Source organism: Pelophylax lessonae (assembly GCF_965119305.1).
Source record: "Pelophylax lessonae genome assembly, chromosome: 2".
NCBI classification, from domain to species: Eukaryota; Metazoa; Chordata; class Amphibia; order Anura; family Ranidae; genus Pelophylax; species Pelophylax lessonae.
The window spans coordinates 150,364,201-150,383,645 of NC_138769.1; the positions used below are offsets into that span (position 1 = coordinate 150,364,201).

The 19,445-nt window shown below is 44.6% G+C and overlaps 1 protein-coding gene across 1 annotated transcript in view; it reads left to right on the forward strand.

The window, feature by feature from the left end:
- Positions 1 to 19,445, forward strand: part of SH2B2 (SH2B adaptor protein 2) — a 173,836-nt gene that overhangs the window by 132,633 nt on the left and 21,758 nt on the right. Inside the window, exons 3-4 of the mRNA XM_082244944.1 lie at positions 8,637 to 8,738; positions 16,248 to 16,339. Of these exons, the coding sequence (XP_082101070.1) occupies positions 8,637 to 8,738; positions 16,248 to 16,339 (194 nt within the window). The remainder of the gene's footprint in view (positions 1 to 8,636; positions 8,739 to 16,247; positions 16,340 to 19,445) is intronic.

Here is a 19,445-nt window from a genome sequence, read left to right on the forward strand (position 1 = left end):
CACACTCCATTTTGCAAATTGTTTTCCTGGTGCCTCCATGGCAGCATACAAGTGATAGAGCTCCGCCTCGACTCCTCCCTCAGGACTAGTGCATAGCATAAAAGACAAGAAGGTCCCTTCCCCCAGCATTCTCCTTTTTTTTCCTCATACCTCTGGAGCTGGTGAAGAGTTAGCAGCATGTCCCTACCTCTGCCTTACTTAATTTGGCAGCTTCCGCTGGGTTCAGCCTTTCCCAGACGCAGTCCCTGCTCTTGGGTCGCTCATAGCACTAATAAGGCAGGGAACCCCTTCTGTGGATCTTTTGGGGTCAAAAGCAGAGTTTCCTCATAGGAACGCAGTCTGCAGTTTCTGAAAATTTATGGATGAGTCTTGTCTGCAAAACAGCCGGGTCAGGTGTTTCCCTTTATTCTATCATTTTATTATAAATTTCATTGTTTTTCCTGAGGATGGTATATGTATTAACTGTGTCTTGTTTTGTTTGTTCCTTTCCCTTTTTAACACTGATATGAGTTAGGCTGGAGTTTTCGTTATCTCATTTGCCAGGGATTTATTGTATTCTTATTTTGTTTTTTTCCAAAAGGTTACCTGTTTTTTCTGTGCAGAGGAGGCTCGGTCCTCCTTCCTCGGCAGCAGTGTTTTCCTCCGGTGGACGGGGTGGCGGGGACGAATGCGCGCTCCGCGGCGTCCTCGTGGAGCGGCGTCGGGTGCGCAGGCGCATGCGCAGTGGAACGGTCACGGGAGTCACGGTGCATGCGCGGGCGCATGCGCGGGCGCATGCGCAGTTCCATAATCCTGCATCAGGCGGCCATATTGGTTAAGGGAAAGCGATACTCGCTTTCCCTTACAATTAAGTTAAATTTAAAACAGCACTTTTCTCCAGTGGCCCTCCCTTTTTTCTAAATAAAGGCATATATAAGGAGGCAGTTTAATTAAATGTGTGGAGCTGCCTCTATCAAGAAGCCCTGCAATTGCTTTCCCGGCCCTTAGGTACAGCAATTTTCCTTTTTAATTATATGCGTGTTCATCTGGAATTATGTAATGTATGTGTATATATCTGTATACATATGTTTATATGTGCGCACTAAGGGGAGGGTTTGTGTATATGTATATATGTATGTATATGTACCTATGTGTGTGTATATATATCATGAGTCGCTCATCTCATGCAAAAGATCCTCACACTTCTGATAGGTATGGGACCAACTTTACGTGAGTATTTAAAAAAAAAGAGAGCATGTGTCTTTGAGTGATGGGAATTTTCCCTCTCTCACCAGCCCTGTCCATTCCAAGAGATCGGAGAAATCTTCAAGATATCGAGATGACGAGAGTCCATATAGATCCCGATCCTCACATCATAGATCTGGAAGATCAAGATCAAGGACTATTCCCCATCTTCCCCTCCTTATACTTCCAGGAAGAAGTGTTGGGCTTGTGGCGCAAATCCCCTCCCGGATAAATTAGTCTGCAAGGACTGCTTGAGAGATTATGCGGCCAATCGGGAGCAGGAAAGCAAACAAGTAGTAGACTTGATCAAACAGACAGTTAAGGATTCAATTTCAGAACTAGCATTGGCTCCGGCCCAATCTGTTTCAGAATCTTCTGCTCATTTTCCAGATACCGAAAGGCCCGGTCCCTCCGCAACTATCACTCCTGTGCATCCGGCAGAGCATCCAGCCAGGGAGTCAGACTCGGACGGATCTTCAGAAGAAGGGGATCCATCTGGGTTCCAATATTCCTTGGTTCAGCCCTTCATTCAGGCGGTCAAAGAAGCTATTGCCTGGGAGGAAGTGGAAGATCCCACCCCTCAAAAATCCAAATCCTATTTTCCATTCCTTAAAAGGAAACAGATCTATTTCCCTTTAATGGGAGAAATTAAGGAGGTCATTGATAATGAATGGCGGAAAACGGATAAGAAATTTTCGGTGGGACGTATTAACAAGCTATACCCTTTGGCTGAACAGGATAGGCATTCCTTAGCCTCTATGCCAGTTGTAGATGCAGCAGTGGTCCGCCTAGCAAAGAACGTTACATTACCGATGGAGGACTCTACTTCCTTCAAGGATCCTTTAGACAGAAGGATTGACTCGGACCTGCGAAAAACTTATCTGGCGGCAGGTGCAGCTTGCAGATCAGCAATTGCCCTCACCTCGGTTTCCACCGCTATTAGGTCTTGGACAGGAAACATCGAGACCGCCTTACGTCAGGACGTCCCAAAGGAGGACATAATCAAAGCCCTGGAAGAGCTCAAGGTTTCGGCAGATTTTGTGGGAGAAGCGGCAATTGATACCATCCGCTGCTCAGCCAGAGCCATGCTCCACTCTGTGATGGCAAAAAGAGCTTTATGGCTTAAACCATGGATAGCCGATCTTGCATCCAAACAGAACTGGTGCAAGATTCCATTTGACGGGAAAAATTTGTTTGGGGAACAACTAAATACAGCCATCTCTAGAGTGTCGGGCGGAAAATCGGGCATGCTTCCACAAGACAGAAGGGCTCGCAAGTCAAGGCCATTTACAGCAAGATTCCGTCCATCTAATGTGCGGGATTACAGACAGCCAAAACAGGCCAGAGAGGGCAGGAGGCCCTGGAGAGGCACTCAAGCTTCCTTCCTGAATTCCAGAAAAAATAAAATCCTTACCGCTCCCCAAGAGGTGTCAAAACCTTTTTGACGCCAACTTAGCCTTGTCCCTACCAGTAGGGGCCAGGCTAAAACAATTTTTTCCAATCTGGTCAAGCCACTGCCAGGATCCTTGGGTTCTATCGACTATTCGTTGGGGCCATTTTTGGAGTTTTTTGGGTCATCCTCAAGATTCGTTCCAACAGACAACTTGGCCGACCTCCCATCAAAAGGCACAAGCACTGTCTCATTTCTTGACATCTCTCCAGCTTCAGAGAGCGGCCGTTCCTGTTCCCTCGGAAGAGCGCTTCAAGGGATTCTATTCTACCCTTTTTCTGGTCCCAAAGAAAACAAGTGGTTGGAGACCCGTTATAGACCTAAAGAAACTAAATCGACACATTCTTCTCGAAAAGTTCAAAATGGAGTCCCTGCAAACGATTATCCACGCCATTCAGCCAGGGGATTGGATGATCTCTATCGATCTGCAGGACGCGTATCTGCATGTCCCAATTCTTCCCTCTTTCCAAAAATACCTGTAAGTCGCAGTGGGACAATTGCACCTCCAATTCCAAGCCCTTACCTTCGGCTTATCCACCTCTCCACGAGTCTTCACGAAGATATTGATCGCATCCTTGGCTCCACTTCGAGAAAGAGGTCTAAGAGTCTACCACTATTTAGACGATATCTTGCTTCTGGCCTCCAACCCAAACCAGATCATAGTCCACAAGGAAATGTTAATGCAGGAACTAATGGAAATGGGATGGTTGATAAACCTACAGAAGAGCCAGTTAATACCTACTCAAGAGATGATTTATCTGGGCGCCTTATTCAACACGAAACAAAGTTCAGTTTCGTTGCCTCCTCAGAAGAGGGAAGCCATTATTCAGAAAATGATCCGAGTTCGGCGGTGTTCCTTCCTGACAGCATCTCAATGCATGAGTCTAATAGGCACTATGTCGGCCTGCATCTCTTTAGTCCCCTGGTCTCATTGGCATCTGAGGCATTTCCAAGTAGCCTTTCTGGCACAGTGGAAGAGACTACATCTTTCCCAAAAGATCAGCGGACAGGGCTGGGGAGCCATTGCGGGGAGATAAGGGTACAGGGAAGGTGGCCTTTCCCTACCAACGGGATTGTGTCGAATATCCTAGAAATCAGAGCGGCTTTTCAAGCACTGTTAGCCTTGACTTCCATCATCAAAGGTCAGAGAGTCTTACTGTACTGCGTCTGGACAACAGAGCAGCCGTGTCTTATCTTCAGAGACAAGGGGGTACACACAGCAGATCCCTTCTCAGGGAAGTGGAGCCAATACTCTTATGGGCAGAGAAGAATCTCCTCGGCCTGAAAGCCGTGTATCTTCCAGGCACTTTGAATATGGAAGCAGATATGCTGTCCAGGAACTTCACGGACAGCAACGAGTGGTCTCTACACCCCCACATCTTCCAGCAGATAGTCAATCTCTGGGACTATCCTCAGGTGGATTTGTTTGCCTCTCCGAGCAACAACAAGTTTATCTGTTTCTTCTCCCGCTTTCCTCACCCATCGGCCGAAGCAGTGGACGCTCTGGTATGCCCATGGGTCTTCAAGACGGCTTATGCCTTTCCACCTCACCCACTGATTGCAAGTTTTCTCTCAAGACTTCTGAGGGAAGAAGTCCAAGTCTTATTAATACTGCCCTATTGGCCGAAGAGACCATGGTTCCCTCTAGCCATGTATCTCAGCCTGGAACCGCCGACGAGGATCCCCTCCTTTCCTCCCCTGTTATCCCAAGGCAGGATGTTTCACCCGAATCCCCACAAGCTGGACCTTCGGGTTTGGAAGCTGAAAGGCCGAGGTTTGAAACCTTAGGCTGTTCCGCAGAGGTCATCTCTACCCTTCTAAAAGCGAGAAAGCCTTCCACAAACGCAGTTTACAACAAAATCTGGAACAAGTTTCAAACCTTTGCTTCTGGAAAAGGATTCAATCCGATCTCTCCTTCTACAATTGACGTCCTCAGTTTTTTACAGACGGGTCTAGATTTGGGTCTCGGTCTGAGCTTCCTAAAGGTTCAGATAGCAGCAATATCGGCCGCATCCAATAGAAGATGGGCAGAAGACCCCTTAGTAGTGACCTTTCTGAGAGGAGTTTTAAAGATCCGCCCTCCGGCCAGGCGCTCCTTTCCAAAACGGGATCTTTCATTTGTTTTGGAGGTCCTCTCAGATCAGCCGTTTGCCCCAGTAGAGCAAATTTCACTTTGGAATCTTACCTTAAAAACGGTCTTTCTCTTAGCCATAACATCTGGAAAGAGAATTTCGGAACTCCACTCACTAGGAATTGGTGAGGAACACATTTCCTTTTTCCCGGGTAGGGTGGAACTCCGTCCGATTCATGGCTTTGTCCCCAAGTGGCGTCATCAGCTTTCCTAAGAGAACCCTGGGCATTGCCAGTTTTTACTGACATGGATTCAGATACTTGCAACGAATTAGACATCGCCAGAGTGCTGAAAGCCTACTTGGCTGCCACCGAATCTTTTAGGATATCGGAAAGACTTTTCATCATCCCTCACGGGAAAAATAGAGGGAAAGATGCCACTAGCAGAACTCTAGCCTCCTGGGTAGTGAAGCTAATCAAAAAAATGTACATATCCAAGAAGTTGGTGCCTCCAACACAGGTGAAGGCTCATTCCACGAGGGCTGTAGCAGCTAGGGCCAACGTCTCCTTAGAGACGGTATGCAGGGCAGCATCCTGGTCTTCTCGTAATACTTTCATTAGGCATTACAGAATTGATCCAGGATCCCTTACAACTGTAAACTTTGGAAGGAGAGCACTAAGCTCGGTCATGTCCTCTGAATAAAAATGTTTTCTTTTTGTGTGCATTATCCCACCCGTGTCAGCTATTTATTTATCATTGGTATGCTGCCATGGAGGCACCAGGAAAACTGAAAATTGTATCATACTTACCGTAATTTTCCTTTCCTGGTGCCTATCCATGGCAGCATACGCCCCCACCCTCAGTATTCTAAATTACAGGAGAATGCTGGGGGAAGGGACCTTCTTGTCTTTTATGCTATGCACTAGTCCTGAGGGAGGAGTCGAGGCGGAGCTCTATCATTTGTATGCTGCCATGGATAGGCACCAGGAAAGGAAAATTACGGTAAGTATGATACAATTTTCCGTTTTATCTGACCTTAGTCTACAATTTATAACATCCTTGTATCCTGGACATACTGTAACCTTCCGGAATACACAGATCTCTGGGCAACTGAACTTTATGTGATAATTACACCAGAAGACTGGGCAAAATCTTTTACACATATCCAGCCTATCCTTAGCCAGCAGAACTCATGAGACTACTTTTAAACTCCTAACTATTGGCACTTTTCCACTGCAAGTACCGGCTCGGCTCCATTCGGCACTGCTTGGCCCATCTCGGCTCAGTTTGCTTTTCCGCTGCGTGGTACGAGTTGGCACGTTTCAGCACTGTATAGGCTCTACTCGGCTCGGTTTGCTTTTCCACTAAAGTAGTAAGTGGGTGGGATTACAACGATTCTCTGACCAATCAGTGGCTAGAAGTGACAAACAATCAAGGCTGCATGCAAAGGATTGTGGGATATGGTATAGGTACGGCCCGCTTGGAACCCCAACCGAGGTTGTACTGTTTAAGCGAGCTGTACCGAGCCGTACCATGTAGTGGAAAAGCCTCTGTACCAAACCGTACCAAACCGTTCTTACACGTACCATGCGGTACCATGCAGTGGAACAGCGCCAAACCGAGCCGTACCATGCAGTGGAAAAGCGCCTTATGTAATATAGTCCAATTCTTCTCCACTGACTTTATCCATCTGTGACAGAACTCTGTTAGTAATGCCAGCTAAGCCAAGGCACATTGACCCATATTTGGTGTGCCTGCTCCCACTGTTCATAGGCTCTGGACTTTGATCTTAGCGTTATATGCTAAAATCACAGATGCAGCCTTTCCAAATCCCTACAGATTGCTAGCGATCATTACTGGCTCCATTAAAAAGAGCATTCTGCGACATTTCTTAGCAGTGGTGCGGGCGATTTTTCTGCATAATTGGAAGTTTATGCGGGTTCCAGCCCTCCTAGAATGGATAACTGAGATGGATCACATTAACTATTTTGAGACTTTTCTGGCCCATGAATTGGCCACCTACAACCTGTGTCATTAAACTTGGCTGTCTTGGAAGGTTTTTAGAGAATCTCAAGAATTAAAAGACCTCCTTGCTGCAAGCTAAAATGATATGTAGCATCCACTTCTGTATGTTGATGCTCCCCTGGGAGTCCCTCCCCTCTTCCCTCATCAGCCTTTTCTATCCCCCCTAAATATGTATATTTTGTTTATTTTTCCCTTCTATTTGTGCCCTAGTCACCCTATGTTAACCTTGTGTTTTGGTTCTTAGGTGTTCCTAAGTGGGGTCAGTGTTTCTACCAGTCCTCTGTAAGTGGACATTTTTGTTCTTGGAGGAGTTTCTTCTGATATCCACTTTAACTTGCTTATGGATTGGAAAGGCATTTGCAATTGCCATTGTTATCTTATCCTTACTCATATGTGATCTCAGTATTATCCTCTATTTGATTGTGGATGATATACCACTTGACTTTTACATGTTCTAATTGCAAAATGATATCTTTCTTTATGTCGTAACAATATGGACTTGGTATCCGTTTGCTATGTTTCTTTGCTTCTTTTATATTAAAGGACTTTCAATAAAATATATTTTGAACATAAATTCATCCAAATTCACCAAAAAAAAAATACCAGACCAAATAAATGAAAAAAATAAATAAAAGAGAAGTACGGGATTAAAAAAAAACAATCATACTCACCTATGTGGCTGCACTATCAGTTCAACGCTGCAGCATCTGTCCCGCCGCTGGCTCTAAGACCAAGAACTGAGCTATCACACGACCGCTGATTGCTCAGTTCTCGGGCTTCACTGAGCAGAGAGCAGTAACTGTTAATAACTGGTTCTCTGTTCTAACCCTTCCAGCGTTAACTGAAGCGCCAGGCTGTGGAAGGGGCGGGAGCAGCTGGCTCAGACTCTCAGTGCCGCATTGGGAGGCAGAGCCAGCTAACAGTCAGGCATTCTTGATCACAGGAGTGCAGAACTAAGTGCTTTGCCCATACTTTTCCTTTAATGATAAACAATGAAAATATTGGCTAAGAGAAGAATGTAATTCTTCTTGACTATCTACAAGCGTACTTTTAACCAGGAGAGGCTGCATTGTAAAATCCTCTCCTGCCATGTAATATTTGCTGATAATAGTGAAAACGGGAGAGATGGTAGAGGAGCTGAATGTTGGACATCTTAGAAACTTTGTTTGAAGTTTTTCTTGTACTTGCAAGGTCTTTAGAGGGATACAACATGAAAAATGTGTGTCAATTTTTTTTTTTTGCCTGGACAAAATGTATGGCGTGATTTTATTATTGCATTTATTTAATAAGTATACTATCTTCTCAGTCCAAAAAAAAAAAAAAAAACACTACAGGGACAATATATACAGCTGTAAATATAATATGTTCTGTACAGAAACCGTATAACTATCTGACAGTCATTTCACAAATGACTTTCAAGCGAATTCCACACTAAGGGCTCACTTATACTTGCGTTGATCTGCAATGGATGGCTATTTTGAGGGCGTTTGGCTGCTTTAACCCCTTAAATCTTGCACCACTCATTCAGTTGAATGGGTCACATTGGGTGGGCAATAATGCCTGCCAAGAATGACAGTGGGGATAAATTTTGCTGTGCCGCAGCAAATGTACACCCCAGTCTGCTGCTTTTGTGGTTTAAGAGGGAGTGGTTGGGGTTGGTAAAAAATGCAGCCAGTAAACAAGGCCTAATTTATTTATTTTTTTGTATACGTCTAGTGGGACACTAAAAAAAAAAAATTAGCCCAAAGTTAGCCTTCAAATAATTCTGTCTCTCATTTTTTTTATGTTATAATGAAGCATATTAATTATTCCCAGTTATGGCAACATGCATAAGTAATTTTCGATGTGTTAAATTTTCTTTTACAGTCATCCAAACCTAAAGTAAGCATTCCACTCTCTGCAATTATCGAGGTCCGCACTACAATGCCACTGGAAATGCCTGACAAGGACAACACATTTGTTCTAAAGGTATATTGTTTCAACTATATTGTTACATGTGCATTTCACTATACATTAGTATTTGTTGCTGAATTAGAAATAAAATACATTTCTCCAGCCCATGTCATGCAAAGTTTTTGGATTCTAGCACTTCCAGGGCATCCCAAACACCAGCTAAAACCACTGAGTGAACATGATGTTACCCCTAGAGGAGCTGGGTGGGAGTTGGCCCTTCATTAAACATGTGGAAACATGCGTCTTTGCTTGTGGATGTACAGTATCTCACAAAAGTGAGTACACCCCTCACATTTTTGTAAATATTTTATTATATCTTTTCATGTGACCGCACTGAAGAAATTACACTTTGCTACAATGTAAAGTAGTGAGTATACAGCTTGTATAACAGTGTAAATTTGCTGTCCCCTCAAAATAACTCAACACACAGCCATTAATGTCTAAACCACTGGCAACAAAAGTGAGTACACCCCAAGTCAAAATATCCATGTGACTCGTTAGTGTTACAAGGTCTCAGGTGTGAATGGGGAGCAGGTGTGTTAGATTTGGTGTTATCGCTCTCATTCTCTCATACTGTTCACTGGAAGTTCAACATGGCACCTCATGGCAAAGAACTCTCTGAGCATCTGAAAAAATAATTTTGCTCTACATAAAGATGGCCTAGGCTATAGGAAGATTGCCAAGACCCTGAAACTGAGCTGCGGCACGGTGGCCAAGACCATACAGCGGTTTAACAGGACAGGTTCCTTTCAGAACAGGCCTCGCCATGGTCGACCTAAGAAGTTGAGTGCACGTGCTCAGCATCATATCCAGAGGTTGTCTTTGGGAAATAGACGTATGAGTGCTGCCAGCATTGCTGTAGAGGTTGAAGGGGTGGGGGGTCAACGTTTCTATGCTCAGACCATACACAGCACATTGCATCAAATTGGTCTGCATGGCTGTCGTCCCAGAAGGAACCCTTTTCTAAAGATGTTACACAAGAAAGCACGCAAACAGTTTGCTAAAAACGAGCAGACTACGGACATGGATTACTGGAACCATGTCCTGTGGTCTGATGAGACCAAGATAAACTTATTTGGTTCACATGATGTCAAGCGTGTGTGGCGGCGACCAGGTGAGGAGTACACAGTCAAGTGTGTCTTGCCTACAGTCAAGCATGGTGGTGGAAGTGTCATGGTCTGGGGCTGCATGAGTGCTGCCGGCACTGGGGAGCTACAATTCATTTAGGGAACCATGAATGCCAACATGTACTGTGACATACTGAAGCAGAGCATGATCCCCTCTCTTCAGAGACTGAGTAACAGGTAAGAATTCCATCATGAAATGACCCCATACACACCTCCAAGACGACCACTGCCCTGCTAAAGAAGCTGAGGATAAAAGTGATGGACTGGCCAAGCATGTCTCCAGACATAAGCCCTATTGAGCATCTGTGGGGCATCCTCAAACGAAAGGTGGAGGAACGCAAGGTCTCTAACATTGACCAGCTCTGTCGATGTCATCATGGAGGAGTGGAACAGGACTCCAGTGGCAACCTGTGAAGCTCTGGTGAACTCCATGCCCAAGAGGGTTAAGGCAGTGCTGGAAAATAATGGTGGCCACACAAAATATTAACACTTTGGGCCCAATTTGAACATTTCCACTTAGGGGTGTACTCACTTTTGTTGCCAGCGGTTTAGACATTAATGGCTGTGTGTTGAGTTATTTTGAGGGGCAGCAAATTTACACTGTTATACAAGCTGTACACTCACTACGTTACATTGTAGCAAAGTTTAATTTCTTCAGTGTTGTCACATGAAAAGATATAATAAAATATTTACAAAAATGTGAGGGGTGTACTCACTTTGTGAGATACTGTATACTGCTATATGTTACTGTCTTTCACAAACGGGTAAAAAAAAAAAAAAAAGCCAGATGATCTCTCTACAAGTTATGAATAAAAGGCAGCAGGGCACTGAGCTTTGTAAAGGCAGTGGATTTTATGATAGGTCACAGACCTAGTGGTTCTAAAGCCTTAAGGTTTTTTACCTTAATGCATCCTCTGCATTAAGATAAAAAAAAAAAAAAAAACTTCTGTTACCAGGATCTGCCCTCCCCCTTATACTTAACTGAGCCCAATCTTGAGATCTTGATCCAGCTCTGTGCCCTAGACCAGTGGCTTTCTCTGCTCTCTCCCTCCTCACACTTCAGATTGATAGCAGTTAGAGCCATTGGCTCCTGCTGCTGTCAATAAAATCCTATGAAGAGGTGAGGCCAAGCTGTGACACAGGCAGCAGGGCTCGGAATTGAGACTGCACGAGAGGAAGCGGCTTCTTATGGGGGCACTCGCTGAAGAGCAGGAGCCAGGAGCCCTGTCTGGGGATCTGAGAAGAGAATGATCAGGGCTGCTTTTTTCAAAACCATTACACAGATCAGGTAAGTTAGTATAACATTTTTATTATTAAAACAAAAAAAATGAAAGCTTAGAATCCCTTTAAGAGTGACAGCAAGGGCTAAGCTGTATCATACACCCAGCAACATAAAAACAACTGTGCAGCTACAATTATTTACACAATTGTGCCATCAATTGGCCATATAATGTATGAAGTCTGAACAAGGACGATTAGTTTGCTTTCTTAGGCTGGCCATACATTGATTTTTTTCTTTTTTTTATCATTCCCCCATCCACACAAACAAGGTGGATGGAATTATCCTCCCATCTTTGCTATTGTATTCTGACAACGGTGACTGTTCCACTTGTAGAATACAATGTTCAGTGCTACAGGCACTGGCTCATTGAAAGTTTTCTAACAGTGACGTTCTAGTGAAGTCAACCATTAGAGCGGTAACGGCCATAGATGGATCGAAATTCGTCTTGTCTTTTCTAAACCAACTGAATTTTGCCAGTTTCAGTTTCCTATTTTTTTTTTATTTTTGTTTACTCCCCCTTTATTTTTACCTAATGATCCTGCCAGTTACACCCTTCCTTCCCCTAGAGTTGGGATCTCCAAACTATGGCCTCCAGCTGTTGTGGAAATACACGTCCCGTGAGGCGATCTACTAACGGCCAAAACCAATGGACACTATTCTGTACTCCTATTTCTGGACCTTTCTGCTGCCTTTGATACGATTGACCACATCCTCCTCAAAAAAGTACACGCCTTTGGTCTCCGTGACTGTACTCTTCACTGGTTCTCTTCCTACTTATCCAACCGCACCTTTAGTGTTACTTACAATTCTACTTCCTCCTCTCCTCTTCCTTTCTCTGTTGGGGTCCCCCAAGGTTCTGTTCTTAGACCTCTCCTATTTTCAATCTACACCTCCTCTCTGGGACAGCTGATAGCCTCCCACAGCTTCCAATACCATCTCTACATGTATCACTAATTTACTATCAGATATATCAGTCTGGATGTCACACCACTTCCTCAAACTTAATCTATCCAAAACCAACATTATAATCTTTCCTCCACCATGTGCCCCTTCCCCCGATCTCTCTGTCAATATCGATGGCACAACTATCAGCCCATCCCCGCATGTCAAGGTCCTAGGTGTTGTCCTGGACTCTGAACTCTCCTTCAAGCCCCACATCAAATCACTGTCCAAATCTTGCCGCCTCAACCTCCGCAACATCTCCAAAATACGCCCCTTTCTAACCAGTGACACAACAACGCTCCTAGTTCACTCCCTGGTCATCTCACGCCTCGACTACTGCAATTCCCTTCTCATTGGCTTATCTCTACACAGGCTATCCCCCCTTCAATCCACCATGAATGCTGCTGCCAGACTCATCCACCTTACCAATCACTCAGTGTCTGCTACTCCTCTCTGTCAATCCCTCCACTGGCTTCTATTCACCCAATGAATTAAATTCAAAATACTAACAACATCTTACAAAGCCATCCACAGCTTAGCCCCCAGCTACATCACTAGCCTAGTCTCAAAATACCAACCTAATCGCTCTCTTCATTCCTCTCAAAACCTCCTGCTCTCTAGCTCCCTTGTCACCTCCTCCCATACTCGCCTCCAGGACTTTTTTAGAGCCTCTCCAATCCTATGGAACTCCTTACCCCAATTAGCTCTGATTATCTCCTACTCTATTTGCTGTTAGACGATCCCTGAAAACCCTCCTCTTCAGAGAAGCCTATCCTAGCCACACCTAACAACTATACTTCCATTTTTTCCATCAGCTCATCCCCCACAGTTTATTGCCTTTTGTTTCACATGACCCTCCCTTCTAGATTGTAAGCTCTAATGAGCAGGGCCATCCAATTCCTCCTGTGTTGAATTGTATTGTAACTGTATTGTCTTCCCTCATATTGTAAAGCGCTGCACAAACTGTTGGCGCTATATAAATCCTGTATTATAATAATAATAATTGTAAAACTCTCACAAACAGAACTGGGCATGATGAGAATTGTAGTTCCTGAACAACTGGAGGGCCGTAGTTTGGAGACCCCTGTTCTAGAGTAACATCACACACTCACTGCCCTGTATCTATGGAGTAGCAGCTTTGTCACTTTAGGTTGTCTTTATTACAAGCACACTGAAATTCAATAGTTTTTTTTCTGCACTTGCAGAAGATATTCTTAGGCTAAAAAAAGGAAACAAATGCAGCCACATCTAAGGAATAATAAGCTGCAATATATAACATATTTTTTTTTGGGGGGGGTGGGTTAGATGTTTAGCTGTTATCAAGCTGTTTATGGACAGTATGCAATAGTGTCTGTTCAATATCCTGGCTGTTATCAATTAGACATCAGTGCCAGCTGGTGAAAAACATGATAATCTGTTTATTATTCCCTCTCTGCCTCCACTGTGATAATATGGGTGTACTACATACTGTTCACAGTCTGGGTCCTTAGCGTGACTGCAAACGCTTGTTGTGCTTCTGCCATTAGATGTTCCATAAATCATGACCTACGTTATCAGAATAAATAAAATGTGTGAACTTCTGACAGTCAATGATTCAGGAAAGGAGTGGACCTTGCATATGACCAGGATAACGTTTCTGATGTTGATGAAACTGAGGCTTGGCAGCGTCTATCAGTGCTTATCACCTAGGGACTTAGGGCCAGACATGCCAGCCACACTATAGTTCACCAGCCAGGCCTTTGGTGAGCAGAGGAATGGTCGCATACTGGCATTTCCTGATGTGTGAAAGAGCCTTAACAAGTCTTCAGGGTGAAATAAGGATAAGCCAGACCACAAAAACCTTCATCAGAAAATGAACATGCATAAGATATCCAACACGTAAACAGACAGACTGAAATATATCTCCTGGCTGCATAGTATTATTATGCGATGTGATGATATTATGAATATTAATACAGCAGCTACTACTACTACTATTACTACAAAAAGAAAAACGTGTTTGGCTAAAGACATAGATGATCAGTGTTAAGACCCTGTAAATCTAAAGGCTTAATCTGAATGTGGAATGTTGGACCCAAATGTGGAGTTTATTGACTATCTACTGCTGTCCTCCAGTTGACAATAAAAACAGAGCACAAGAAGCCATGTGGCGGGCCCCTCTGTGTCGTCCTAGTAAAGACAGACCGAATCTGAACTGTATAAATATTTTTTTATACATTCCACAAATCAATAGTAAGATCTGCCCAATCCCTGATTGAATGTTCTAGTATAAAAACTCTTGGTGGTCACTGCTGTACTTTTTGAGTGGTAAAGGGCTTCATAATTAGCATTAGAAAAAGCATTAGTTAAAGCAGATTTGGTCTACTATTTGGTAAATGTATAATGCTAAGCTCTCACACTTGAAAATAAAGTTCCAGACTCTAATACTCTACACCAGGCATGTCCAACCTGCGGCCCACTGCCCAATGACAATTTTTTTATTTTTTATTTATTTGCTGGGGAGGAAGGAAGTTGAGTCAGGGGCATGGCCACGGCGGCTTCCAACTAACTGTAGGCAGAGGCTGCCTTGGAGGGGATCATCCACTAGTTGTGTTAAATTAGTGCTGGGGGGGGCACGGCAGCTCGGGAAGGGCGCAGCTGCGTTTTATTACTTATATACCTTAACTATAGTATATATTTTATATGCGGCCCGAGAACATTTCTTTACACTCAATGTGGCCCAGTGAAGCCAAAAGGTTGGACACCCATGCTCTACACCAAGGATCTCCAAACTTTCGTAGCAAAGGGTCAATTTACTGTCCCTCAGGCGTTAGAAGGGCCGGAATGTGGCTAACAGCTGTAGAAAATGCCTTGGCATCAGTGCCCCATCATTAGTTTTAATGGGAGAAATAGTGCCCCATTGATGGTGTCGGTTGGAGGAATAGTGCCCCAAGGGCCAGATAAAGGCAAGCAAAGGGCCACAGTTTGGAGACCACTGCTCTACACCAGTCATTCTCAACTAGGGTTCCTGCAAAGATTTCTAGGGGTTCCTTGAAGTGTGGCTAATTTCCTCCCATTTGATGGTGCCTACATAGTCCTGGGGGCCATGCCACTTGGCAAAGCCAACAGCATGAAACCAATTATCTTTTTAGCTGTCTGTAAGGGTTGCATTCTGCCCACCACTGTACGTGTTGCTGCCGGACACAGGATTCCCTGTGTCAGTAGGGACTGCAGGGGAGAAGAGACAACGCTCAACAACTGCTGGGAAATCCGGAAGCAGTCACATAACCCATAGGCTCTCATGTCCCATCCATTGTTGGTGCTCCCTCCTCTCCCCTGCAGCCACTGTTGACTGACACAGGGGAGCCAGATCACGTGATCAGAGCTGGCTGAAAATAGGCAAGTATACACATGTTTTACACAGGTTAGACAGCATAGGTAGCAGGAGAGGGAGGGGACTTTTACATTTTTTGATTTAACAGCGTACAACAGACACAGTAAAACGTAGATTTTACATAAATATTGCCAGGTTTCATAATGTTTAAGTCATATTCGGGAACGCCAGGGCGCCACTGTGAGGTATGTATAAAATAGGTACATTAAACATCCATCGTAATGTGCAGCTATAAATACAGAATAATTCAACAGATGGTATAAATGAGGCAAATATAGACAGACGGCCCTGTCCACAGTGACATTTTTGGGGGCAATCCCTACACAGGGGACCTTTTTAAAGCTAGTTAGTGTTAGGCAGAAATTCTACTTTAAGGCATCCTAAATGGTATTGCAGCTTGATGAATAAGGGCATGAGGCCAGTTCACATATGTGCAAATTGGATGCGGGTTTTCTGGCATCCAGTGTGACCCGCTCTCAATCTCATACAGTTCCAGGCCGGCCACGATCTACATTCCAAAAGGGTCCTGTGTGTGTGTTTGGGTCCAGTTCGAGTGCAAATTCAGGCAAAAATCGGACCTGATTCGCACCTGATCCGGTGAACTGTAATGCACCGGACCCCATGCTGGGAACCGCAGCCGCACATATGTGAACCCGCTTTAGATTTTACATGTTTAAAATATGGGCTGAGAGATGTTGGTAACAGGGTTTAACACATTGCAGTGTTTTTTCTAACTATTCATGAAAAGAGGTTCTTATTAATGATAATGTAATTTATATATGTAATCTTTTGTTTTATAGGTAGAAAACAGTGCAGAATATATCTTAGAAACCATTGACTCTCTCCAGAAACATTCTTGGGTTGCTGACATACAGGATTGCATTGATCCTGGGTAAGCAGATTTTAACATGCATGTGAAAATTTGAATAGTTTAAATCAGCTCATTTAATGAACTCCTCTGCATTGCAGGTAAAAGATTTTTAAAGGATAGGTTCACATTTTGAACATGTCATATGTTATACCCATATTTACGATGTAACATGTTCAAACAGACCCCCATCTTCCCCACCTTCCCTGTGACTGCAGGCAGTGGTTCTTCTCTCCCACAGCTACTGTCACATTCAATATCTGAGTGGTTGTGATCTGTGAATGAATAAACTTCAAGCCCCATTTTCCACTGTGGCACGTGTATCTTCAATGGACTGCGACCGTGCTGATCAGCAGATCCATAGTTCTTTCACACTTCTTACAGCTCTGAAGCGGACAGCCTGTACAGAGGTACAGAGGTGTTGGCAGTGTCTGCAGAAGCCTGACATTGCACCCGCAATCCACTGATTGCGGGTGCAATGCTCTGCAGGCTCCTGTGAAAAAATAATAAATTAACATTTTTTACCTGCACAAATATGTGCATTTATTTTTTTTATAACGGTAAACCTACCCCTTCATTTGCCCTTTTTTTTGAGGGTAGAATTGTTTTTGACTGCAAGGAGCACAGTGAGTGTTTATATTTAACAAATGTAATAGTCTTTAAATTTTACATTCATTTTGGAGGTGCATATCTTGTTTTGTAAAAATTATTAAATATGCCCTAAAGTGGTTGTAAACCCTTACATATACCCAGTGAGGTGGCTAGCCTAAAGTGATACACAGAGATTAAACAAATCCTCCTACATAAGCTGTACCTGTTTATTTGCAGCCTCTCTTCTCTACAGCAGTTCAAACTGCATAATTCATACAACTTGTCTGAATTTTCAGAAAGCAAGGGGCGTGTAACTCTGAAGTTACACTCTGCAGAGTTCAGTGAGAGCTAATTGGAGGGAATGGACAAACCCCCCTTCACACAGAACACAGCAACAGAGCTGATGCTGCCAATCACCGGCTGTGTGCTGGAACTCCCTCCACTATCACCTTTTTTCACTTGGTGGCAAGAAAACTTGTCAGAAGTGACTCATGCAGATAGCAGAGGTATGAGGAAGCAGACAGAATTGACACTTAGAGCTCTGGATTGCGATAAGCACATGCTATAGAAAGATATGCTTTGTTCATATTTCATATCAGGGGTTTACAACCACTTTATGTATGCATATTACTTTGACACAGAAGAACCCCTTGTACAGAATACATAACCCGTGAGTTTTTAAAGTTTCACCTGTATTCAGTCTGCATTTTGGGCATTCCTTCCTGGGTACATACTGCCCTAAATGTTAGTGCCACTCAGTACCCCATCAAGCCACAGCAGATTTCACCCTCTTGTAGAGTTTTACATGCTACTGGACTGTATGACTGTGCCTTCTGCCCACACCAAAAAGCCAGGATCTCATGCCCAGGGGCTAATTCTCCAGCGTACATGAACCCTAAGGCTTGGTGCTCTCAGCATTTGGCACTCCGTAACAAGCCAGTGTTTCTTTCTGTGCAATCCACATGGGGACACATGATGAGGGATGTCTGTTTCTTGTCTATGCCAGCACAGAGTACTGCAGTGTGAGGGATGAAGCACTCACAAATATATTTCTCTTTCGTTCATTGACGGACACAGCTCCTGATTTTCTAAAGCTGCGGCGGAGACGCAGGTTCCCTTTGGCATTGACAAGCCATCCACAGCGGAAAAGGTGTTTCCTTTCCCCTCCTATTTTGACAGAATTGTCACTAAATAGTGGAGACGACCAAAGCGTCCCCTTGGGGTCCCTAAGCGATTTTGCTAGGTGATACCCCTATAAGGAGTCCCTTCTTAAAAAGTGGACTGTGCCACCGGTGGTGGAGTCTCCTGTTTCCAGATTAAACAGGGCAACCATGATTCCGGTTAAAGAGTCTCCGGCCTTTAGGGACTCGACGGACAGGAAGGAAGAGGTTGTGGCCCGCAATATGTACACCCTGGCTGGCTCGGCACTGAGGCCGATATTCCTCATTGCCCTGGTGTCGCAGACTCTGACCGAATGGGCTAGGCTTTTTCACCGTGACCCAAAGGGGAGTAGCTCCCTCCTGCCTTTGCTGAGCTGACGGACCAGCTGGTCCAGGTGCTGCAGTTTATCTGTGATGTCTCTTTGGATGCGGCTCCCCTAGTGGCTCGCTTCTCTGTTTCAGCAGTGGTCCTTCGTCGTGTCTTTTGGCTCAAATGCTTGTCTGCGGACCAGGCCTTGACTAATCTTCCCTTTCAAGGACATCGCTTGTTTGGTGCTACCCTGGATGACATCATTAAAGGTCTCACAGGGGGGAAGAGTATCTTTCTACCGCAGGCTACTAAGGGCAAGGACTCTCATCATAGACGTGGGCCCTCCTTCTCAGCTCATAGGAAGTTTTTTCGTCCCTCAGGGTCGACTGACAAGGGATCGGAGCCCTTTGTGGCCTCCTCTGGAGGATCCAAACGAACACGGTGTGGCAATTCAAGAGCGGGCTTCTCCAGAACCGCAGACAAGGCCCCTTTAGCATGAAGGTGCACCCCCTTATCTGTACCTGGGGTGGGGGGATGTCTTCATTGGTTCCCGGACCCGTGGACTCCCCTGGTACAAGTCAGGTGGGTCCACAAAGTCATTCAGTACGGCTACAAGATCGAATTACGTACTTGCCCTCCGGTAAGGTGCTTCTTTTCAATATGCGACTGTCCCCGGTCCGCTTACAGGCTCTTTTTGGGGCAGTGCAAGACCTTTTACTTTAAAGGGTGATGATCCCGGTTCCAAACGTTTTCAGGGGTTTTTACTCAAACCTGTTTACAGTCCCCAGGGAGGAAGGCAAGGTGCGTCCAATTCTAGACCTCAAGGCGCTGAACTGTTTTTTTGCGGGTGCAGAAGTTCAGAATGGAGTCAGTTCCCACGGTGGTGGCTTTCCTGCATCAGGGGGATTTTTCTTGCCTCCATCGACATCAAGGGCATCTACCTTCACATTCCAATATGAGTTGGTCTCCATTGCTTCCTCCGCTTTGCCGTAGGAGAGGAGCAGTATCAGTTTGTGGCGTTACCCTTTGGTCTCGCTTCTGCTCCTTGGGTCTTCATGAAAATGTTGGC